Genomic DNA, 26467 nt, shown 5'->3' on the forward strand with positions numbered 1-26467 from the left:
GCTGGCTTGGTGGCAGCCAGGTCAAAAGCAGGACCGGAAACGCTAAGAGAATCAGAGTTCTCTTAGCATAGAGAAAGCGGAAAATATCAAAAGTGTAGCCAGTGTAGATCGGAGGTCAAAGAGTGGTAGTCCAGAGACATGGAGTGATGGTAGGGAGGGAGGTGTAAGTGGAGGGGGCGAGAAGGGGGGAGAAGCTAAGGCATTTGGCAATGCTAGCACAATATCTGATGTCATTTTTCACTTTGCAATACAGGAGGGTCTGTATTTATGAATGTGCGTCTATACTATAGACGCACATTCATACACATTCTGTCTTTAATCTGGTGAATGTATCTTTCAAAAAGCTTATTGGAGACCTTTTGTCTGCTTCTATGTGACACCTCTGAAGAATTTTTCCAGAAAATTTCTGAGGATGTACGACTTAATGGTACCGGTAAAAACTCCATGTTTCTCGCCTTATGAAGGAAAGCTTGACTGGCCTGGCAACAGTAACCAAGGGGGGCGGGCTTAGCGAAGGATAAAATTGACGACTGTGGGGCGGGGTGGGGGGCATCTATCCTCACACAAACACACTCTGCGAGCGTCAGGGAGTCGCTATCAATATGCGGGAGAGTTGGAGTGTCTGGATAAAGATAGGCATAAAAAAAAAAAAAAAAAAAAAAGGGAAAAAAAAAAAAAAAAAGATAGGCATAAAAGGGAAATATTTACTCCCGTTTGGCGCGCCCCACCTGTCACGTCTCTATTCCCCACCAGTGGGGCGCGCCCCACACTTTGAGAACCAGTCTATACTAACATAATTTAAGAACAAACGACTGTGCTTTTACTTGTTTGCTGAGGGAAAGGTCTGTGAAATGGAATGGTAATTTCTCCTGTCTGCTTCACTGCACTGCAAACTAAAAACAATCATGACTTTTGTTTGTTTTTTTTACCTCTATGTAGAGCAGCGCTCACTCCTCAACAGAGTCAGCAAACCCTTTGACAAATCCCAAAATAAAAATTGGCCCACAAAAATGAAAGGACCATAAAACTGAACATCTCACAACATGTCGACGCAGTACCACAGCTCACAGAACCACGGAGCAACACAACCATTCATCTGCCAGAAGCTGGCCTAAGCGGAAGAAACATAGCCGCTCGGATGACAGTCAATCATTCCACAACTGTGCATCTGCAGCAACGGTGAAATGCTTCTGGGACAGTTGCATATCGACCTCTGCGAGGTCAGCCACATATGACATGAAACATATTGACTGCTCGTCAGGATCAACAAATTCACCTTGTCCACTTCAGGAACAGATTTGAGCCAGCGTTACAAACTGCTGCTACTGTCACTGAAAAGGCACAGCAGTCCCTTTACTGACAGAACAGTGACGGGCCCACGCAGTTACTTTAGAAGTAAACTCAGTTTTTGTAGAAATGTGACAATAAGAATGTGATAAATAACAAAAAAATTAACCCCAATGTTTTTTCTTTTTAAACCACAAAGGGATTTCTAAGTAGCCATGATTCAATGGGTGACATATATCAGGACTGCAGACTGCAACCATTTACCGTAAATCGAGCGCACCTGAATATAAGCCGCACCCTCTCATTTTAAAAAGAAAACCCATTTTGTACTTGAATAGGCCGCAACGGATTGTAAGCCGCGTATGTCCGCATTGTAAGATGAGATATTTACACAGAAAGATGTTACACATGAGGATTTTTTAGCTTTTAATTAAATGCCTAAGGTAACTGACAAATACCCAAACAGTGTCTGTAACACAGATTGTTTAAAAAAAGACGGTAGCCTACCAGGAAAAGTCACTGATCGCCTTCTTCATCTTCCTCATCAGATCATTTTCACCCTGCTCTGACACTACACTTCCAAATTCACAACAATAAAAAAGAGGCAGGACTCAACCTGGCAATAAAATAAACACGTTGTGAAACAAGAGAGCTGTCAGTTAAGGTGAAACTGACTCAGAAATTAAACACCGGTCCTTTTGTAACTAGTCAATGCGCATCTCAACACAATAATCTTTTATTCCATTTTCACATCATTGCGGTTTGGGTGATGAACTGACAATTTAGCCAACAGAAAAACTGTTATTAGAAAGGAAGCGATTATAATTAAGGGATCAAGAATGTTTTACTTCTGTTTTTCCCCTCAAAGCACTGCTTTTCCCTCAGAGAGGTTTCCTTTGAAATTAAACAGAACGTTGGCAGTTTACATAAATAGCATCTTTATAACCAAATTATTTATTCCTCAGTAATGCTGTCAAGATGGAAAGCCTATTAATGTGGCATGGTTAAGGTGATTTAAGTTGGGGTCCTAAGTTTTGTGCTCGTGCTGCTAAAATTTTCTTTTAGTGAAAAATACATATTTGGAGCCCAGTAATTCATTTTCCTTTTTCTGTTATAGTCAAACATTTATGCTCCTGACATTAGGAAGTAAAAACCAAAAGTCCAAAAGAGGCAACTATCAAATACTTAACTGAGAAGTGGCTCTCTCTTATTTTTTTCCGTTTCTTTCTGTTATTTTTCCCGCAGCCCTGCTCCCCACGCTTATTGGACTATATTTCTAAAGTGCTTTTTTAGTTTTATCGACCACTCAAAGGGCCTTTGCGCTACAATCCATATTCAGCCGTTCACACACAGTCATACAGCACTTCTTAGTTCATGCAGTCCTACAGGTTGTGGTGTGTATTATCATACACACACACATTCACACACCAATGAGCGCATCAGAGGCAAAGTGGGGTGCTGTGCTTTGCCCAAGGACACTTGACCACGTGGATTGAGGGAGCTGGGAATCAAGCAGATGACTTTCTGGTGAGGGCGACGGCTCTTTGTCCTGAGCTGTAGCGGTCACCCCAATATGAGGAAGAACACCACATGTGAGGAGAAAGTCTGTTGAGACTGTGATGGACGGGCCGATCTTTGAAGAACATGACTGAAATAAGGCTTTCATGATGAAATACTGTTTGCATTTTCTCTCCGTCATTCATCCTTAGCGGTGTGTCCGATCTGGAAAATGCCTCCTTCTTCTCTGCACTTCTTCATCCCTCATTGAAAGAGCATCTTAAAAATGCACTTTTATTTCAGAGTGAGCAAATAAAATAACCTTCCCTTGTTTTTTGCATTTTTCTTCTCACCCATTTTCCCCAGAATGTCTTAAAAAGCCATGTGATGTGTAGTTTTTGAGAAAAAGAAACTGCATGAGGCTGGAAGTGATGTTACATAGCCACGAGGAAGCCAGCTCCTCCTAGCTATTCCACCGCTGCCACAGGCTCTTTTCTGCAACGAAGAATGAACAAATGTAAAAATAAAAAAGTCTGCCACAGTCTCAGATCCCTTCTACCACACTCGTGCCCTCATTTTCAGTTTTAATTTCCCATGCTATCAAATTTCCAGCACAACTTCTTGGAGTTTACCTCTCTCATTATAGTGAAAAATTATGAACATTTCATCATAAACTGCAGTTTTACCATTACCCCCCCTCTGCAGATGAGAGGCTGATAGAACTATGGAAATTCATGTGAACATGTTCGACTTGTAGCTGTCTCCATTAACCGATATTTGCACATGAATATGCAGAACATACCATAACGTTTCTGATTAGCAGTTTGTAGCCTGAGTAGCACTGACTAATCTGATCGCAGCTAATCATTTCTGGCAGGGCCGGAGTGGGACTAATTTTCAGCCCAGGTGTTTTATGTCAAAGAACAGCCTAATCCTTTCTGATGAGGAGGAAACCGCATCTATCAAACAGTTCCAGAAACTAACTTGATATGCATGTAAACATGTCAGTGAATCCGAAGTCATATGAAAGTTAGCTTCTCAAAAACCGAGCTAACACACCAAATCATCCAGTCGAGGTTTGAATCAATCCTGCATCTCTACGCTCAGCTAGAGTAAAGTGTACATTAATACAGCTTAATTTTCAATAAAGCTTTGTTGTCAGTGGGCGTGAGGATCTGTAACACATTAACAAAGGCCTTAGTTCTTCTAGTTATTGAAATATTAGTTAAACAACTTTAACCTGTTGTTAATTGATAATCTAAATTAAAGCTGCATTTTGACATTGCACATCGAATGTATAATTTCAACGTTATAATTAAAGCTAATTGGACTATTGTGATTAACATGATAACATGTTATCTACAGTGAAACAGAAGCACCTACCTATCCACTCATGTATCAGATGCCTAGTGATTCATTCTGGAGTCATAATTCTCATCAGGGATCGGGTCATTTACTGCTCGAAGGAGTTATTTCATTTAACATGTGAGCCTGTCTTTAAATTTCTGGTTAAATTTTTCATCTTTTTAAGTACTGATTTGATATTCTAATAAAGAACACGCTGATGTCACGTTTCACTGTAATGAACATCATTTCTTCCTTTACCTTAAGCGGGCTTTTCTGTGCTTGCTAAATGTCTAAAAAAAGCCCTTTTCACACATAAACATCGAGGAGATTTAAGAGAAAGCCCAGACAATTTGGTCTTTTTCCAAAGTCGCTGTTCACACAAAGCTTTGCAGCTTTAGTTTCACACTATCAGTTGAGTCAACCTCAAACACCTTTCAGTCCTCATGTCTCTCCTCATGTCTTTCTATAATCAATTTTCTCATTTCCAAAGGTTTTCAATTACTTTGTCAATAGATGATTTAACAGCCTATGAAAACCTGAGACAACTTGCATGGTTTTAACCACCTTTGACAGTTTGCGAAGGGGGATTGACTTCAGATGACATCATCTATTCAGTCTGTTGCAGCCTGTAAAGTCTAAAGTTTAGAAAGTGAGTTTATTTTTCTAACTGAAATACCAGCCCAGTTGGTTAACTGTCCTAAGTTAGGACCACATACTGTTCAGCATCAGAAGTGAGGCCAGTCAGTAAAGTCCCTATAAGCCATTAGATAGATTCAATTTTTCTGATTAATGCGTTGTTTGTCCTTCTCTAAACAGTTCTCAGCTCAAACGGATATTCTGCATTGAATTTGCATATTTGCCCAGTCATAATTCAAGTATCACTCTTGTGGTGGTGGCATCCGCTTCTTGGATGCAGTCTATAGTCAGAATATCACTGAACATTCCAGTTACCATTCATGTCTACCATCAAATTGCTGCTAAAGTTTCAGAAGGTTCATCCAAAATTCTGGAGAATGGATCAACTGAGCAAAGAGCATTACCACCCACATGAGTGTCATGAGTGAAAACTAAATATAAAGTATCTGAAAACATCCCAAGCCTATCATCATCATTAAATCACCATCATGGCCAAAAAAAAACTTTAAAAAGTTGGACTCACTGTGGTATGTGCCATCAGTGTAGCAATCGTAATCAATGCAAAAATACATCCACTTCCATAATACACATCTACATACTAAATTCATAGATTAGCCTGGTATTTAACCCACTGATTCCACAGGAAAGATCACACAGGGGTTGTAGAGAAATAACCATGGCTTCCCTCTAGTAATGATCTTAATGAGTTGTATTTATGTCGTGCCTTACACTTAGCTCAACAGTCAGTGGCCTCATTAGCAGTAATAATGCAATCGAGTATACAGTATGTGCTCATAATTAGTTGGAAGGCAAAGAGGGAATGAAACCAGGCATGGGCTGTAAAGAAATAATCACTCCATAAACAGGCTTGGCTGCACCGTTGGTCATAATACACCATGAAGGGGAGTGATCACAAGTAAGACACCAGTAAGAGGAACAGGAGTGAGTTAGCAAAGTCACAGCCATGGATTTTATCAAAGGTTTAGAAACTGCTTAGTCTCAAACATTCCCAGTCAGCTGCGCCAGTGCATTTAGAGTGCATATTTGTCTAATAGGGCCCTCTCAGCAGCGAGTCTGCTTCACAAGGCTCCCATGAGTAATATATCGACTGCTAATGATCATGGGACAAGAGTGCAATTTGTACAAGTGCACAAGCTGAACAAAAATGGAGGGAAAAGTTGAACAAAAATGGAGGGAAAAGTTACTGAATGCTCTGTGTTTGGGAGGTAGCTCAGTCAATTCAACAATGTGAAGCTGGCTCAATGCTCCAGCACTTCCATGGGCACCTTGAATAGTAAAAAAACAAACTACAATGACTGTGAACCATGGGGAAAAGTCTTAAATGCTCAACTTTTACTGGAACTGCGCAAAGAACGGAAATTCTGAATAAAGACTTCTTCAGTGAATAGTAATTGTTAGTCTTTAAAAACTCAATAGTTACTCAACTGTTGTATTTGGGCCGAATAAGAAAAGGCACTTATAAACATTATTGCTGCGGAAACATTTTTAACAGCTCATTGACTCCATCGGAGTACATGGACTAAAAGCAAAGTGCCCAAACATGATTTGTGGACTTTTATTCTTGTTGCAATGAGATAAGCGAAGAGCTAAGCTGTTTTTTTCTGCATGATGTCCTCTACAATCATGCTCCGTTTGTATGCAACACAATTGTGTTTGCTTTATAAAAGCCTCTATGCATCACGCGTGAAAGTGATCAATACTCAATAAGTGAGAAAATTGCGACTGCAGGCAAAGATAAATGGTTGAGTGAAAAATCTCAATCGCTTTACTCAGCACATTTCCATACAGCAGCTGAACACTCACAGCTACAATCATAACCAAGCACTTACACACATACACACTAGAATTCACCCTGTATTGAGGGAAAACTCACATTAAAGGAGAAAGAAAAAAGACAGGTAAATGGACATCAAAACTTAAACATACATAGGGCTATTTCGCAATATTGTGTAAACATCAACCAAACAATTACGCCAAAAAAAGGCCTATTTCGCAAATGAGCACTTCAGCCAGAATAATAAAAACTTCCAGTGCACGCAAGTGGAAAACGGTTCATTATGCCTTGGAGAGTAATGGAAACTCAGCCTCTGTGTCGCTGCACCATAAGTTGCTCCATCATGCCTGAGAGCCACAATCAAATGGAAAAGTCACAGCTGAAGGCCCCAAAAGTCAAAAGTGGGCAAGTGAATGTTACAGGAGCAGAGGACCGAATGCTGTAAACAGATCTGTTGAACTTGTAATGCACAAAAAAGTCTCTCACCGAGTGAACTTCAAAATATAGAGTTCATGTTATATGATGGCAAACAACAAGAATATCACATCGTGGTAATGTTGAGAGAGGTGAGAAATTACAGTCTAGCTATGGGAGCGTTTTATTTATTTTTTACAGCTTGAATAAAAATGCCAAATGTGACAACTGATCCCAAATTAAATAAGTTGGTGTGTGGTTAAACAGTGATTGTACACTAAAGCTTGCTAGGCTAAAGAGATACAGAATTAAAGATGTTTAATTTGGAGATAATTAGTTTTGATCTATTCTAAAATGGATTTAAGTTGTATGGAACAGTAACGGATTCCAAACTGGTTTTCATGTTTTGTAGTTCGGGCCAATCATTTTAAAGTACCACTCCCCAAAAAGACATGGCGAGGGGTATGACTCTTAAGCCGCTTTCACATAGGACTTTTTAAGAAGAGACTAATGCACCTTCGTTGCGCATCGCGTCATGCGTGAAAGAACGGAGGAGGAACACTGTGTCGGAGTAATCTGCCACTGATACGCCTCTGAGCATGCAAAGGAGGTAGTAACAGAAGCAAAGCTGGCCTGCTTCGTGTGTGCTTACACAGATCAGGCCCGCATCGCAGAACTCACTCTGACCCACAGTACTGGTGTCGTTCAGCTCATTCTGTGACATTGGCTTGATGTGTGTAAGAACTGTGGGGCTGATCCTTCTGTGGCATGTGTAAATTATGAAGAGGAAGAAGGTTAACAAGGATGGTTTCTTTTTGCCTATAAAAAGGCACGACTGATATGGTAAAGAGCCATATTTGTTTTTCCTCAGTCTTAAAAAGGGATCTATGAACAAGCTAATCTGAGCCCACCCACACCTCCACCTACCATCAGATTAAACTGGATATCATGTTTACCCCCACATTAACTAAACTATGCTCTGTTTAGCAATTATCACGAAGAAGAAGCTAAATTATACAAGGTCACATGCAAGTGGAAGTATCAGAATGATGATGTATTCACTTTATATCACTTTCAGCAATACTGAAATTAACCCCCCGCCAGTCAGCCGGCTTGTGGCTCGCCCAGGCCACAGGCTCTTCCAGCCTGTAGCTGAGTGTGCCAAGGCTCCTTATGGAGCCTTGATTTTACTTCTGCTCCACCAAGCTTATGCTAACTTCTCCTTCAGATCACGCTAGGTCCTAATTTCATCGACTCCTCACACACATACAAAAAGCCTCAAGTATATGTGAAATCCATCCATCTTTTTTTTTTTGCACCAGGCAGGCACCTGGACAGGTCACCAATCCCAAATATAGAAATGACTGTTGCTAATTGTTCTATCCTGAAAGTGAGCAAATTGATGTTTGAGGTGTAAACTGTAAGTGCTGTATGCCTCTTCAATGTGACCGTTATGGCATACAGCATCAATTCATTATGATAGCTGTTTCTTGTTTAAATCTTAAATCATGAGCCAAATACACTTTAAAAGGATTCGAAGTGAGTCATTCCTTCACCTTAACTGTTAATCTTTGCTTTTCAGCCAGCCTCAGTTGGAACACCACCACACCGCATCTGCAGAATATTAAGACAACAGGCGGCTCATTGAGGCTTTAAAAACACATCAAACACCTCGGGTAAATCCTCTGAGAATTTCATTTCTATTTGCGACTAGATGACTTTGGTGGCTTGAGTGTTTGGTGTCTTATTGCCTGGGTATGAAATTATGTGATAGCGGCTGGAGAATTGAAAAAGCACGAGAGTTATTGAGACAGTGTTACTGCTCTTCAAGTAGAAAGCGGGATACACTTGGAGACAGCTTGACACACCGCAACACACAAACACACGCATGCACCACCCGCTGTCACGGGAAAACAGATCTTACGCTGAAATGCACACAAACATGTCCGCCTGCAGTAATGCTCAGATATTGCACACACTCAAAAGGTTCATGCACATACGTGTAACAAAAGAACGCTCGGGTACGCCACACATTTTTCTTCTACAAAGCTCATTTGCAATGCAAAGCGAGCGTGCATATAAAACATAGATACACCCTGTCATACTTATCTGAAATTAAATATCACAGTGTGTAAAATGTATGCCCTCAAAAGATAACAGAAAGCAAGGGAGCTACAGAAAGAAAAATGCACAAGGCGTGCACCGTCAAGATAGCATTGTGAATAGAGAGGCCTAAGAATTGACGAGAGTCAGACAGGCCAATGGGCTGAAAGAGAAAACACTAAACGGAGCGTTGAAGGAGTGAGAAATGGTAGCATAATAGGGAGAGAACACATAAACCATAACTGGTTATGGCCAAACAAGAGCAATAAAAAGTGCAATTAGAAAAATAAAGATTTAGTAGCTTTGCCCGGAGGTGGCTACCAACGCTTCTGGCTTGTACCATCTTTGTTTCTTCGCCCAACATTCTTCCATTTCAACACCACATGTACGTCGGACAGGGAGGCAGAAGTACAGCAGATGTGCACGAGTCAAAACCAACCGTAGCCACTCAGCTCTCCATTAATCCTGCTTTCCAACTGTCACATGGCAAGGGCTTCAGCCAGAGCTCAGAGGTTGGCCCAGGCAAAGTAAACTCTGTTTGGGCAAGCGTAAAGTCTCATTCAGCTCTGAGATCGGACAAGATAAAACAAATATGATGCTTTCATTCATTTTTCTGTATTGAAAATGATGTTATTGTCCGCTAGTTGTCCATGTTGCTTTGAGCGAGTCTGTCTAACAAACATGGCCACTTGCTGACCAATCCGACTTTGTGGTTTCTCATGCTGTGGGACTTACATTAAACACAAAGAACAAGCAACCTGCTGACTTTGAGTGTAAAATGTTCTTCTAACCAAAGCATAACACTAAAAAAGACATGAAAGTGTTACTAAATGAAAGAACAAAGAAAATTTCCACAATGTCGTCCGTTGCTTAGCATGAAAGTTTGAACAAAATTTAGTTATAAAACAATTATAAGGCTGAACATGTGACCAGGACTTTAAATAAATAACTGAAGTGGTTAACACTCACAAATAGGCTTCACAAGTTTAATATGTCATGGCAACAAAAGAGAACAGACACATCTGCCGTGCAACATCAGCATTGTTTCAGTAAATAGTGTCGCAGCATCAGTATAAGATTACCACAACTGTTTTTAATAGTTCAACTTGACGACCATAACTGCAGTCTTTACACCTGTTTTATAAAAAGCAGAGCAGCCGACGGACTTTAAATCAAGACTCTTCTCTGGGTAACCGACATCAGTAACAGTTTTGATGCTTTACAGAACCAAATGACCACATCTATCCATTTTTCTTCCAAATATAGGGAAGATAAAAGTAGAAATAAACGGATGTTACCAACTTGTCAAAGGTCCGTTTCACAACAACCTGTATTCCTGACAGACAAAGGTTTTTAAGCATCCAGGTGTTGTACTTCCGTTGATGATCTCAAATACAGCACATCACACTTGCACAAATCGTTACAACCACGGCCTGCTTTGTACGTACTTATTTTAAGTTACTTTGTTGCTGAGCAAATAAAACGTATAGGTCGTCAGCTTTTCTTCTTGCCTCAACCACCCATAAGAGTAACAAACTGTCACCCATCAGTAAGAGTTGAGTGATGGCGGAACAAAATGACAACAAGCACTTAAGTTTAGCACAATGAAAAGAGAAAAAATATGAAGAAATTAACTAAAAATGAAAGTGCAACTACTGCAGTGTAGAGCAGCAGAGGAAAAGCTGTATATATCTTAAGTTAATGGACTTGAACTTCACTTGAGGCAGGAGTTTGGGGAGTGATTACTGTCATTAGGATGCAGGAAGGATGTGTGCATCAGTGTGGGGATGAAAATGTGTGTGTGTGTGGCATCGAGTGTAACTTGTTAGTGTACCTGTGTGGGTATGGATGTGCGAGTGTGCGTTTCTGTGCACAGTCCTGACCTTGAATGTCAACTGGGACACACTTATCCACTTCTTCTGCTGGCCTCTTTCTTTTGTCAGTTCTTTTATTTCAACACTTTACCTCCCTCCTTCTACCTGGACTAAAACCCATGAGAGCGACGGTCCACTCAAGGAAAAGGTCAGAGCCATTTCTTCCTCGGATCCAACCCCACCCCCACCCCCTCCCCAAACACCCCTGCCACTCAGCTGCACATTTCACTTCTTCTTCTCCTTCATATGTATGTGTTTTTCCTCTTGTTCTGGATGTATTTGCTTGCGTTTCTGGGTGAAAAAAAATTGCCACTCAAAAGGCTACAAAAGAGCCTTTAAAATGTATTTGTGGAAACAGTATTCCTGTGTCTCCAAATCATAAAGTCATTTGTATTTGTAGTCTTGTCACACTCGACCCAATCCAAAGAACCAAACAACATTTGTCTGTAAAAATCTAAATATTTGGGTGGGGAGAAAAAAAAACTATGAAACATGGAGATATATACATACAAAAAAGGTCATGTCCAAAAAGTTTTCTTGTACTAGAGTTTTGTGCCATCTGGGGTTTCCTATGCTCCTGTACTAATGGATCCCTGGACTGCCCTCAGACATAATAAAAAAAATGCCCACAAATTCATATTTAAGGATATTGAGAGGCAAACAGTGTGTCCATAGTGGCTTTCAATTAAATCCCCCCGTCATGGCAATAGCATACTGAGGATTCAAATATTTTTCAATTCATTTTTCAATTAATCAAAAATCCAAAAGCATAAGAATATACTGTAAACTTCCACATATGCCTCCTCTGCAACAGTCAGACAGCGTGGAATGTGAGCAAAGTTTCTGCCGCATTGCTCTTGAAAAATGCCAATCAAAAGGGGTCACATATCTATGAGGTAAAAATGTGGATGTGTACAGGTCATTAGATGTGATAACTTAGCAACAGGGGTCATTTTCTCCCTCTTTCTAGCCGTCACATAAGATGTAAAGAGAATTTCTAATGTTTGCGAAAGCTGCTTTTTTAAATTTACCGTACACATCCAGGATATTTTATCCATTTTATTCATTAACCTTTAACCTGAGCACTGTGCAGACGACACGCTCACTTATAGCTCCAAAGATATAACTCCTCAGGCAAACAGCATTTGAATGCAGGATAATTAACTAACCTTTGTGCAATAGTTGGAACTCATTTATTCATTCTGTGTAAGAAAGGTTAAACCTCGTTACATATAAAATGTATAACTGTTTAGCTCCCTTTTGCATGTCAAATAGTTGAACAGTCCAACATTTACTTAACAGTTGGTTGTTTTTTCTTTTTTTTTTTTAAAAACACAGACCTATACGATAATTAACTTGTGGATTCACAGTCAATGTGGCCTATAGACATCAAACTTATGTTTTTCTGTAAGTGCAAGAGGGTATGTGTGCCAAACTTAACGAAATTAGCACAAGGTGTCTCCTCGATACCGCTTTTACTGTCAGACTGACAGATGTGATGATGAACACCTTGAAAACAGCTGTTTCTTTAACCATGGAGGACTAAAAACTTCTAAATCCTGATCGATCCTGATCACTCCAGCGCCGTCTTTTAAATTTGAAGGATTGAAGGATTTGAAGGTTCTAACCTAACATCAGTCAAAGGATTTATAACACTCGACAATCTGAAATAGTCTTTGCAGGTAAGTGATTAGAAAAGTGCAAGTGCAACACCAGGATGGTGATTGCGTGAAGTCTGTGATGGACAATTAGACAAGTAGAGTGGAGGGAGTTCACAAAAATATTAACTCTTCCTTTGCTCCTCTTTCAAGAAAAAAAATAACATAACACCTTCTATCTAGCTTTACCTCTTAAATTAGAATCAGCTATTGTTGACTGCTGCCATCTTTAATACCCATTCTGTAAATTATGCTGACTCATCAGAGACAGTAGAGCTTAGACCAAAAAATAAATAAATAAATAAAAAATTCTACAGCTTGGAAAATATAATATAAATATAGTACAAATTCTATTAAATCACTATTTACCTGCTTTCACTCTGCAGCCACCATGGTGCTGAAGCATTTCACTGCACTAGTTTCTTAGGTGTCAAGGAACTTCTTCAAAAGCCAAAACGAGACCAGTGTTTTATGTGCTTACAGCTTTCAACTCTGGAAGGTCTTATCTGACAAATGCTTGCTGTTTGTAGGTGTTGTCTCTTCCTTCTACGAGTTATTTTTTGCTCTCTGACCCGCTTCCCTTCATCTGATTCTGTCTGTGTTGGCTATTTGCAGCTTTTGCAGTCTGAAAAAGGCTCATAACAATACTTAAGAGATTTAAGATTTTCATCAACTCAGGACAGCTACAAAAAGAACCAACGATCAATGTTGACAACATCCACTTGAGCACAGCACCTCCCCCTCCCTCTCAAACTGAGCTGGAATTCCACACTGACCTGGTAGAGTGTGTGGTTCTTGTCCTTGAAGCAGGGCGTCAGGCGGGAGTAGATCTGCAGGGAGTAGTAGTAAGCAGCCAGCTGGAGGGACAAGGCAGAGTGGCACTGCTTCTCAAAGCATTTGTTGGCATCTAATACCTGCGTGTAAGGCAGACCTTATGTTAGAACGCCGTTTATTGCATACAGCCATCATGGCATTTTAAATTTCTACTAAATACGACTGTACTACAGACAAAGTTTGAAAAATGCACTCCAAATTAGAATCAGTTTGGTTTCCATGACTGCAATTCAAATGCTAACACAGCATCTCTCTTTTGTCGATGTTTTGAAAGGTGTTCATTTTTCTTTTGAAAGGTTCAACTGATTTTCCACAAACACTTGTGGTTCAGTGTTACAAGGTCACTGCCTCTCAAACATTCAATGCAAAAATACATATGTACTACATTTAAAGCAGAATGGATGTTAATTAATGAGTTCATCTGTTAGTCATATAATATTGATATGTAACATCTGTTGAGCTGTCACAATGTGATACTTTCAGTGAACATTTGACAAACTAATGGCAAAGTTAAGATTAATACAATTGCATTTAGCCCCATTCTCTGTTTTGCACGTTCACACCACGGTAACACAGCTCAATAAAGTGATCACATAAAGTGTATATGTACTTAATTTGACACGTTTGACACCTCTGCTTGTGTTACATCTGTTCTTGTGAAAAAAATTAATCTGTGACAAATGATGATGTATTAGCTGGGAATATTTCTACAACCCCACCAACTCAGCTGCAAGAGGCAAGTGGACACTAAGAAATGGGATTCTGCCTTTGTATCTATTGCCTGCATGTGCTGCAACAGTCTTACTAAAACACTTCCATTCTCTAAGACCTGAGTGTGTGTGTGTGTGTGTGTGTGTGTGTGTGTGTGTGTGTGTGTGTGTGTGTGTGTGTGTGTGTGCACCTACCTGAGGCAAGGCCAGTAAGTAGGACAGAGCCAGCATCATGTCCCTGGGAAATGCATCGTTGGCCAGCTGCAGCAAAACTGGAGAGGATGGAGTGATGCAGAGAGGGAAAGAAAGAAGAAACTTTAACTAAAGCACTGAGGATTAACAACCCAGTATAACTTCTCAACTGAAAAGAATAATCTCATGTTTGGGTGAATATAGGGGTTGGTCAGATGCAACACATGCCAGGGTAAATATAGAAGGGGAGCAGAAGAAATTTAGATGGGGTCAATAAAAAAAATCCACTCAAATTCTGCATTCTCTCGCAGGGGTACTGTTCTGTGCCTGCAAGCATGTTCGCAAAGAACCGTCTTTCAAAGATTAAGTATGTGCTCTTCAAATTAGTCCAAAATCGATCTGAAAACGCTCTAAAGTTGAACCCCTTGAATCTCGAATTAGGCTTCAACAGCCAAGACAGAAGGAAGAGTTTGATGATGACAAGAATTCCACAATAATTTGCCTCATTCAGTTGAAAGATCAATCTAGAAAAACAACCATGTCTGGAAAAAAGTCAAAGGTTTCTCTCTGCAACCCACGGCTGTGTCCCAATGTAAAAATACATGTTAACTTTACATATACGTTTACATGCATACATATATTCATAAGTCAGTTCATTCTTGTACCAGTAGACTCGTTTGAAATTGAAAACAAATCGTTTCTATGGGAAGTTTTTATGATGGTAAAGTCAGTCTGTATTGCTTTTCAGTGCCTGACAGAGCAAATAAATAATCTGAAAAACTTCCAATGCCCATTTTTCATGTTTGCAACCTTTTAAAAGACCAAACAATGGACTGATTATTTGAGAAAAGGAGATCAATCAGTGATGAAAAGGACCAGACACAAATCCAACCACATAACTGCCACAACAAAATTAACTAATGCCAACCTTTATAATACATTAGTGCTACCAAGTCAATTTCCAAAGAAGTTTTTCTTGTGCCTTTCATTCTTCATTATTACAGCTTCAAACCACCATTTGTAATTAGTGTGCTGCGGCTGTGTGTGGCTCTTAAGTTTACAGAGCCTGGCATTGTGAAATTCAAATGCACATCAACCTGTCAGGCTAATGGGATTTGTCCACAAAGAGCTTTGGGCACAAGGAGGGACTTCTCCCAAACTCTCAAATTCTCAAATAACAGGATTCACAAACACACACAAGTGAACTCGTACCATTACAACCGAATACATGTAGGTTTACTAGATGAACCCCAACAGCTCTGAGCACACAGAAGCACTTAATTAATCACCCACAAACTAACTCACACACACTCAGGAAACAGTGGGAGGGAGCAGAGAGGAACAGACAGGATCACTTTGTACTCTCAAACCCACAGAGAGCAGAAGCCTGTGCTGGTGATAAGAGCAGCAGATAAAATGATACAGACAGAAAAAAGGAGAGCATGGACACTGGCAGAGAGACAGAGGCAGCAGCAAAGGAAGACGGTCGCTGCGGAACAAAATGCACACTAATATGCATATGCACACACACACCAGGCGGCCAGTACCTGACATGTTCAGTTCTTGTGTGCATTTGTGAGCAGGGGTGGAGTGACTTTAAAGAGCCATAACAGCTCTCTTAAGCAGTGGGCCCACCCTCCTCCTTTACTCGCTTTTCTCTCCCCCTCCTCTCCTGCCCCCCGGGTTTCAATGAGCTACACCTCAGAATGAGCTGATTACACGCCTCTCTAAAGTTACTGATACCATCGGGACAGGAATTACCAGAGGGGTAAACACACACACACACACACACACACACACACACACAGAGCAGATAACCCTGACTTTAAAGCGTACAATATTTCTGCTTGAGAGGGAGATAGAGTGGAAAAGTGATAAAGAGAGACCTCTCAGAGGAGAGGGTGCCAGAGATGGGGTGTGTGTGTGTGCGCGCATCCACAAATACACACACATTCCTACTCCTGTGTCAGCTAAATCGGGCACATTGTTAGCTGGATGGGGCGACACTGACTTATTACTATTTCACCTGTGCAGGCAGTGTGAAAAACAACCGATTATGACCTGGTCAAAATGCAGCCAATGGCAGGGCTCCGTGCTGCTTGCGAGTGCGGTTCGGAGAAACATGTGTGTCTCTGCCTCTCTTCACATCGAGTGTTTGCGTCTGCGCCACGTACAGCTCAATCTTTTTGAGTCACTTTCCACTTGCGTCATCATTAATTACCTCCACCTTATCAGGGCCAGGTGCAAAAAAAAAATCAATGTATTTATTTTCTTAAAGGCCATCTCTTAGTTCGTTTTTGCGGACAGCCGGCGCAGAAGGCCAACACGGCAGTCATTAATCGACGCTTGTTATCAGACGCCATGCCATCCGGGCCGCCTTTTCTTCTTTCTCAGCACGTCGCACTCCGTAAGCAGCTCCAAAGGGAAGGTGACTTTTAAGAAGGGAGACATTCACTCGAACGACGGCGACGTCATGACAGAGCGTGGTTTTGGTGAGCAGTGTGTGTGAATGTGTTTACATGTGTTTGAAGGAGATCCGTGCAGCCATGCTGAAGCACTGGCACTCTTTGGCCAAAGCCTGTGCCTTGCATTTCCACACACGTTTTATTTTTGTAGTGGCATTGATTTCGGCGAGCAGCTGTGATCCATCATGCAGCGTGGCCTTGATGTTTTGACTTGATGCAATCTCTCCGGCATAACTGCAGTGATGCGCCATTATTTACTGTTGCTGTGGGCTGCGTGAGGATACATTAATTAATCAATATGAGACTATTCTTCCCATGTTGTGTCCTAAAGTCCACCACACATGGGCTCCCTGGCTAAGATGAATGAGGAAAGGAGGGAGTAGGGCATAGAGAAGGTGGTAAACCACATCGCACTCTGGGACAATACCACAGCTTATCTTTTACGATGGAGCACTGACAAACGACTCAAGCTAAACAACACTTAGGGTTTTTTTTGGCTTGTGGTGTTTGGAGCAGACAAAGACTCGCATACATTTTTAAAATGATTAAAAACAATTTTGCACTAAGTAACAAACTCGGTAGCACGCTAAAGTTTGAGAGGCAGCCAAAACAAACGAGGAATACATCACAAACTATAGAAATTACAACTGCACAAGCTCGTGAAAATGAGATGGATATTCAAGGCATATTATTGCTAAATAATCTTGCACCAACCAAAATGCAAACAATTCATATCTTATATAGGTCTTAACTGACACTGGAACCGTTTTTCTTCAAACCTAAAAGGTTCGACTGCTTCGCACACACAGATCGCTCATCTGAGTCCGCACGCCGATCTAAAACATGAACCTGTGAAAATACTTTAAAGTATATTTAAATCTGATGAGCGCAACCTTGAAAACGTTTGACAACGAGAAAGAAAGCCTCATTTTGTGCAATTTTACTGTAGACAGAAAAGAATGACACACAAGTAAAACATGAGGACACAGATGGCTGAAAGATGCAGACAGGATGGTCTGTTCCTTGTTGCTGCTACACCACAATCTAATAAACCGCAATAAGAACAACATGTAAAAACACTTCAGAATTTATTATGATGGCAACGTCCGTGTGGAAAATTACGCCGCGGAATAAATAAACTCCAAAGTGGAAACCAATGGTTTGAATAATCCAGGAGGAATTTAGCCTGATCAAAATGTTGATCTTGATGTTACACAGAGAGTAAATTACTGTAAAAAAGGTACTTTTGTGTCCCTGTACCAAATTCCATGTGCTTTCACATGCAAACAGTACCCAAACCTCTCTGGAGCTGGTGTTTGTTGAGTTCATTTTGGGATACTGAGAGGGAGAGGCTGCATGCCATCATACAATATAAACAACTCTTAAGGTCACTCATAGGGTAGAAAAGAAAAAAAAAGGAAGTTATCCAAGTTATGGCTGCTAAATCGCATTTCTGCTCAAATATCCCTGTAAATGCTTTACTCTGTAACTTCAAATATACCGAGAGCATGTGTGAGACACATGAAACCTAGTATCCAATAAATGGAACCAAACTGAAGGTGTAATTAGGAGCTTCTCTCACCCAACATTAGTTTTATGGCCATTTCATGCAGAAAGCCAGGTACAGCCAAAGGGTTACCATCATTTCTCCTGCCGCTGTATGTGATATGCATGTCAACCATTCCTGCAGGCTTACCCTCTGTAGCAGGAAACAGGGTTTTTCCTTCAGTTTTGGCCTCAGCCAGTTTCCCCGTCCTCAGCAAAACCTCAGCAAAGTTTTCCGGAGGCATTTCTTTGTAGAATGAGTACACATCTTGATTCTAAAAGACAGAATGGAGAAGAGAGAGAGAGAGAGATAAAGTACAAATCATTACAGCAAGGAAATCCTGGCAGGAGGAGGAGCAGATCAGGAAAAACACATGGAGATGTGGTTAAGATGACGGAGCATTTTCATGCTCATGGAGCCTGACAGATGAGAGATGGAGTAAACAAATGCACTTCAGAGCTAAACAAAGCTTTTCAACAACAGGGCCTTATGATAGCTTTATAGGATTCTTGTACACCGAGTTATTTCTCAAGTGTCTGAGCAGTGAACAATGAAGTTTTCCCTCTCGCTGGCCTCAAAGGTATCGCTTAAACACTCAATGTTTCCTGTCCATCTTTCCAGCTCTCTATTCATCTTTCTGTCTTGGTGTATTTGTCTCTCTCTCTCTCTCTCTCAATCAGCCTCTCCTCCTCCTCCTTTCTTCTTTCTCTGCAACTAGTAAGGTAAAAAAAAAAAAAACTGATCCAATTGATCAGCCTGCTCATAGACAGATGGACGTGGGGAGCAATTATTGTTAGATGGATGATGGAAGATGGCACAACGCTCGAGATGAAGTGAAGGAAGGGATTTGGAAAGGCCTATTAAAATGTCATGAGCGGAGATGTATCGGCCTTCTCTGTTTTCCCCTCGTGTCCACTCTTTAAGCTATCCATATGTCTCTGGGTAAAAAGCAAAGTCTTAGCCTGGGGCGACCATTTTCTACATATAAAAGGTCAATCTATTTCTTTTTTTACTTTTGCTCTTCAATACTCCCATAACTCCTTCTGTCAACATTCTTTTCTTATAGATGTTCTCCTCCATATAACACAAGCAGTGTGTGTTCTTTTCTTTTATTCTTTAACCATTTTGTGCTTGGAATTATCCTCCTTTTCCTGCAATATTAGTCCTTCCAAAGTGCTTTTGGGCTTAAAAAGACTTGAAATCAATATTCATTATGTCTAACCGCTGTTTTGAAGGAATTTATAAGTCGAGGGGGAAAAATCTAATTAAGTGCCTCAAGTCGAGAGCCTACTCGGGCGGTTTTGCTGCAATTTGAGGAGATGGCCTGAGGTAAAAAAAAAATAATAATGAGCCATGACACATACTGGTCTGAAGCCACTCACCGGGTTTACATAAGGCTCCTCAATGAGGTCCTGATAAAAGGGGCTACAGCCTTGACGCTCCAGGTTGGAGTTCTCACAGGCGCCTTCCTGGCTAGTGGCTCCTGCGTCTTGACCCTGAGGAGCCATCAAAACATCATTAAACTTTCACAACATGCCCACAGCTCCGTCATCTTACAACGTCCCACAGCCCCCATCCACTCAATTTTTCTCTCTTTAGAAACTTGTGACCAAAAGAGCCCTGTCTTCAATAGCTGCAGACAGAGACGGCATCATTCTCCACCCCCATGACCACCCCAGCCAGTCCAGCTGCTGGTAACCACCAGACACTGAAATATTCAGGAGAGTCAATAAATTATGCAAGAGATGAGCTCTTGATTAGCTTTTTTGGATGAAGTCTTCAAAGTGTCTGCGAGCACCGGCGTGAGAGATGCTCTCCGTGTCTCTTCATGTGCATGCAAACACAGTGAAAAACATGCAGACTGTGCAACCTATGAGTAAAACATGAAGTACACAGTTCCATACCGTTTGCTTTGCCAAGGTTGCCGCAAAAAATCATGCAGTTTACGAAACATACACCGTTTATTTACCCATAACAAAGAAAGTCACGTGTTCTTACATGCAGCGGCCGGAGGTAGCTGAGCGATTCCTTCCACCAGCGGTGGTCGCTGACTGCACTCAGCACAGCTTTTGTGGTCAGTCTTGTTGTACTGAGCACCTCCATTGTCTTAGCTGTAGTCCTGTGCAGCAGGTCGCCTGCTACCCCCACAGGGGAGCCCATGGTTGATGTGGAGGCCTGGGCCTGAGTCGTGAAAAGATGGACAAAAAATATGATCACCAATTTCTGGATTGCTAAAATGTCTTTATCGTAGAAGCCGCTGGGCTTTACAAGTCATAAAGGTTACAGACTTCTGCCTTGCCGCAAATGAAAATGCAACATCAAAGCCTCACTGCAGTTGCTTTGTTACATTAGACCAAATAATACACTTTGAGCTGAGGGCTTTTGTGCCTGGATGTAGTATTATGGGATTTGCTTTTTTTTTTTTCCTTTTTCTTCTTCTTAAAAAAAAAAAAGGTACAGAAGAGGAAAAGCACATCAACAAGTGCTGGGCTCTATGTGTTTTCCAGTTTCTTTCAGTAAAACAGAGTCCTTTCATTGAAGACATTGAGTGCTCTTGCACAGAAATTATCCAAAAATGATACAAGTAAATGGAAGTTTGACAGTTATTCATTAAAAAATAAGCCCTTCTGTGGTTTCTTGTCCTCTAATGACTCGCACAGTACAACACAATGATAATATTCTATATGCCAACTGTTTCCTTAACCCAATAACATTAGAAGCACAACTGTTGCTTTCTCCAAATGTTTTAATGCAATTTGCAGCTCCTCGGCAGGAACAGGTGAAAGGACCAGTAGAGAACCAATACCTGATGGTCAAATAGAGCTACAATTCTTTTAGCTGAGCTTAAAGCATTAACAGCTGGAGCCGGAGAAATCTGCTATTCTAGCTCTTCCTGGACTCTCCACTTGTTGCCTGTACATGGCTCCTAAATTGAGGAGCAAATAAACTAAAAAGCTTTAAGGATCTGTGCTAAGCCAGGTTAACCAGCTTTAGGCTATGGGGTCAAACCTACTTCACATGTTACAGCGGCATATTTACACTCTCCACCAGAGGGTAAATATATGCATTTCTCAGTTTGTCAAGCTGCAGCTAAAGTAGAGGAGCACACTGCTGATCTCTTATTCAGCCATTCTGAGCATGATGACCAATAAAACAAATAAATATCCCTTTCTCACAAACTAATGGGGTTTTAGAATCTTACTGCACAGCTGAAAAGGATTCTACAACCAGTTTGTGGGCACGTGCGCTGGGTCCAAATCATTTAGCGCCTTTCATCAATACTTTATTTAGCAGGGAACTGAGGGTTGGAGAATTAAAAGAATAAAATGCACACGAGCACAAGCAGACATATAAATGCAAATCTAGAGTGCGCACACGCATCAAGAGGGATTAGATATACACAAGTGAGCAGTAGGAACATCAATGCAACAATAAAATGACAACAGATAGCTTCAAATGACCTCCCATCCATATACAAAGGGGATTCAATGCAAGTCATGAAACATTAACACCCACTCAAGTAATCATAAAGCTGGCAGTGCCGAAGAGCAGAAGGGGCATAAATTAACCAAAGGAACTGAGCAACCTTAACATTAGATTTACACCTCATCAAATATGGAACAGCAGGAAAACACACAAACTGAACAACAAGACCAGAGACACACCCACATGGGAATAGTCAAGCAAACAACTCAGACTAAGATCACATAAAGCAAGGACATCAATGTACAGAAAACAAACAAAGTGATATTCATAGATGGATGGTTGAAACTGACACAAATCTTCAGAGAGTCCGTCTTACTGACCTCCTGTGCAGTCTCGGTAATGCCAGGCTCCATTTGATAGTTAACAGCCTGGTACAACACCTGCAGAAAAGATAGAAAGAGGAAGACCAAAAGAGAAGAGTTATTACACAAGCTAATTTACTGCTAATGTATGTACAACAAAACTCTGGTTGGTGTTCCAACAGGAAGGAGAAGAGCATAATGGCCCAAAAATAAACAGATTGGTTTCAGTGGGAAATGGCATAAATATGAAGTAAGATAAAAGATTAACTGGAAAAGAGTAAATAAGTCATCAGAGGTTCAACAAAAATTGAATGTTTCTGTACTATGTGGAGTAATAAGTTCTTTTTTGACAAATACACAATGTGTGCATCCAATCAGTCTCATTAGATTCAAGCATACCACTGAAATGTGGTTCTACTGAAAGATAAAAAGAAGAAAGACAAGTCAAAGCTCCTGGAAAACCCTCCAACAGTTTATGGCTCCAGTTTCAAAGAGTGATGTCTCTCAGATTGTTAAATCCGAAGTTACAAAATTAAGAAATGTTCTTTGTAGCTTCATATTCTTTGTTGAATTTCCATTTCTTTGGGTCTTGTTCATAAGTGGGCATATGACAGAGCTGTAGACTGACAGTCAAACAGGGACAGCTTTTTTTTAAGTGTTGCCGACATTGATTATTTTATGACCAGTGGAATTCAGCCATCGACTCAGACTTGTACAGCAGGTAAGAGTGGAGTTAAGTGTGTCTGACTCAGAAGAGTTATGCACTGGTGACCGAAGATCGAAGGACAACTATAGTGTAAGGCTGAAAGGCTTAACTCTTACCTTTATGAAGAAAATGACCCTGAAACAACACCCATCCAAGCCAAGCACACTCATCAAGACATTATTGCAAATGTACAGCGTGTGCCTCACAACATTATCTTAATTTAGCCAACTTTATTATCCAAAAAAAACTCTTAAGTGTTAAACTTATGGAGGGGCAGTGTGAGCTTAAACATGTTACCCAAGGACACTTCAATATATGAAGCTGGAAGTTGGGCATCAATTCAGCAACTTTCCCACTGAAGGATGATGATCATATCACCATTTTATCCCTGCTCTGCACTCACACTGATCAGAAGATCAGGGGTGATGTGGGGTTCAGTGTCTTGCCAAAGGACACTTTGAAAAATGGAGGGTCTAGGGAGCACTGACACTCTGGCTGGAAGACAACAACTCTACCCACTGAGCCGCAAAGGGCCACTCATCAGGATGCAAACCACAGATAACGCCAGATAAGACTTAACCAGCAAACATCTACAAAGAAGCCTGTCCATCTGACACCTAGTTTAACTTCTCACAGGATGATTGGAAGGAAAGATTATAGAGACAGAAAATAAGGGTTCATGAACTAAAACACATCACATCATCTGTCGAACATTTGCAGAGTGATGACATGAGAATGAATGGCTGTCAGTAGAAGTAACTCACTGGCATGTATTGATAAGAGAGCAGAACGAAGTAAAAGCATGAGTTCTGCACAGATCTCTACACTCTGCTCAGATTCAGCGACCAAACAGTTTTTAAGGCAAAAAAATAATAAAAAAAAAGACGTTTCCCTGACCTCGACCTCACTGAGCTTTTTTTTTCCTTTTTTCTTTTACTTACAGAAGACAAAACTGAAGTCAAAGAGACACACAAACAAGTGACAGTGGGAGTTGTATTAAAATTCTGTCAAAGCAAATCTCAAGGTCGGAAACATCATTTGGGCGACTTCCAGACTTCAGCCAGTCCCTGGCTGCAAAGGACTTTCATGCAAGTATTAATAATAATCCCCTTCTAATAGTGTGAGGGGGAAAGAAAAAGGGATGAAGTGCTTGATTGGTTAATGCCAAATTTAGCTAAACCCTTGGAATTAAAGCTGAGCATTACACTTCAAAAATTGATGGCATAATTTCACATTTCCTGTTCCTAGTTTCCAGGGGGAAAATGAGTTTGCCAATATATCTGCAGTTATTCCTCATGGGATGTGGTTTGATCTTCATGAAAGTTACAATAAAAAATAAAAAAAGAGAGTCTAATAACACACACAGTTATACTATTATCCAATGTCTGTAACCACTCACAGTGCAGGTTGGGAAAACTAAGGGAGCTTAACTCATAACACTCAGAAACAGAACGCATCAAGAGAAAATCATTGTTAGAAACAGGAAACCTGAAACTTCGATGAAGATCAAATTACATTTTCAAATGAATGAATGCAGAAATCCAAATCATTTAAGCAGGTTCCCAATTATATTCTTACAACTACACTTGAGCACCAATTTATATTAACCTTTTACTGAGTACCAGGCGTTGCTTGTTCAATGCTGGTTTTATTTCTAGTTTGCCTGTTTTTCGCTGTTGAAAGGTTTACTGTTTCAGTAACAATCATGAAGAGATCTAGCAGAACTTGTTAAAAATTTAACTCACAAATCTTACAGTCTTTTGATTTTGAATTGCTCGAGCTATTTTTATGCCAGCCCAAGAGCTCAGCTTCCACTGTATTTTAGATAAAAACCATTGGCACAGTGTGTTTGAAGCAACTTAATATGAAACATACACAACACTCAGAAGTGTTTTATAAAAAACCTTATAGGTCTAACCTGCGTTTGCAGGTCGCTGGAGGCAGCCAGGAGGCCGTGGATGCTGTCAGGAGGACAGTGCGTGAGAGAGAAGGCTAACAGCTCTTGTCGTGCCTCAAGGTCTTCATAACCCTCGCACTGACCGAGGAGACTACACACCTCCCACACCGGACTGTAACCTGGGGACAGAACAGATGGAGGAAAACAAGAAGAGCAGTACAAGTCAAGTGAGGTCAGACATGAGAAGTAAGCAGAAAGGGATTTGAAATCAAAGCATTCCTCCAGCTTTAATCTAACCTGAAACCATTCAGATATCAGTCAACATGTATAAGCACACGAAGCCGAGTACACACACACACACACACCAGAGTATCCACAACAAACATACAGAGGATATACAGCGATATGAGAATACAGGGAAGTACAACCTTCTCTCTGCCCCAGGGATATTAATACATACTTGAGTCTAAAACAAATTTCACTTTGACAAAAACATCAGGCTGAAACACAGAAGTAACCGTGTTATATTTGCTCCAGCTTCATCACATTCTGACACCAACACGCCGCCTTGACTTGATTCCTACAAAAGATGAAATTATTCCCTCTGTGTTCAAAGAGGAAGACTGCTGCTTATCTGACGCTACCTCCTCTCGCTCTTCTTTCTCATGCGTTTAAATAACAAAGAATAAAGAGATGACGCAATGAAATGGTTTAATTTTTCATTTCTTTCTGTGTCATGAAAATATGTCACAGGAAATATAAATGACCAAAGTCTAGACTTGCTTATCATTTGAGTACAAAATTCCACATAAGGCTGCGATCCGAATCATATCCCACATGAAACCGACGGCTTCATTTCAGGTCATCTTTATTTATCCAATCAATGCATTTCAAAATGTAAACATCATTACAACCAAAAAACTTTTAATTAACAAAAGATTTCAATGTTTTGAGAGGAAAACAAAAAGCACCGTTTCAAATCACTATTCAGAGTGTAACTTGAAAAGATTTGATACGACAAAATGGAAAAAAAAAAAAAAAAAAACACATGGTGTTTAAACTAGAGTTTTAAATATTAACAAGAAACACCGTCTGTTGTTATACGAGCCGTGAATCATTTAAGAACCGCCTCATCGATGTGGAGTTTCTGACGGTCTCATTCCAAAGGAAAGTAGCTGCACTGAGAGCTGCTCTCTTGGAGTAAACTGCCTCAAAATCTCACAAGTGTTTAGGCCGAGAGGTGACTGGGGCCACACTGCCATGTCTTTCTTGTTTTTATCCTCACAGCAATCAAAGGTTTGCTGAATATGGACTTCCAAAGTAAAGAGGAGACATTTTCCAACTAATTTTGGATGATTGCTGTTGCAGGTACCGATATATGCACACATTCTTTCAGTTTCAGTGCACACAACAGTCTCTTTTGATACCACTAGAATTAATGCATCACCATGCTGACTATTGTCGCGAGCTGACAGTTACAGACATTAAATACAATGCTCTTCAAATGCACTCGCTCACTGGGCGAAATAACAAAACTACTTCAATGTGCATGTAAATCATGTCGGATCTACATCAATGGGACATTTTCAAAAACAACGTCATTGTGCATCTCTGCTGCATTGTTCTGTATTAAAAGAACTTAATTCGGGAAAGTGCGGTTATTCCTTTTATATGGACACAGGAAATGTTAAGTAAAAACAGCTCCACATTCATTTTGA

General features: G+C 40.6%; 1 protein-coding gene across 1 annotated transcript in view; it reads right to left on the minus strand.

Annotated features, from left to right (window-relative positions):
• Nucleotides 1-26467, minus strand: part of nbas (NBAS subunit of NRZ tethering complex) — a 157834-nt gene that overhangs the window by 67103 nt on the left and 64264 nt on the right. Inside the window, exons 35-41 of the mRNA XM_072362003.1 lie at nt 24771-24928; nt 22165-22224; nt 20357-20539; nt 19741-19854; nt 18509-18632; nt 14351-14427; nt 13388-13525 (exon numbers count right to left, since the gene is read on the minus strand). Of these exons, the coding sequence (XP_072218104.1) occupies nt 13388-13525; nt 14351-14427; nt 18509-18632; nt 19741-19854; nt 20357-20539; nt 22165-22224; nt 24771-24928 (854 nt within the window). The remainder of the gene's footprint in view (nt 1-13387; nt 13526-14350; nt 14428-18508; nt 18633-19740; nt 19855-20356; nt 20540-22164; nt 22225-24770; nt 24929-26467) is intronic.

This window comes from Leuresthes tenuis, unplaced genomic scaffold, assembly GCF_036924035.1.
Source record: "Leuresthes tenuis unplaced genomic scaffold, fLeuTen1.0.hap1 SCAF_13, whole genome shotgun sequence".
Classification (NCBI taxonomy): Eukaryota; Metazoa; Chordata; class Actinopteri; order Atheriniformes; family Atherinopsidae; genus Leuresthes; species Leuresthes tenuis.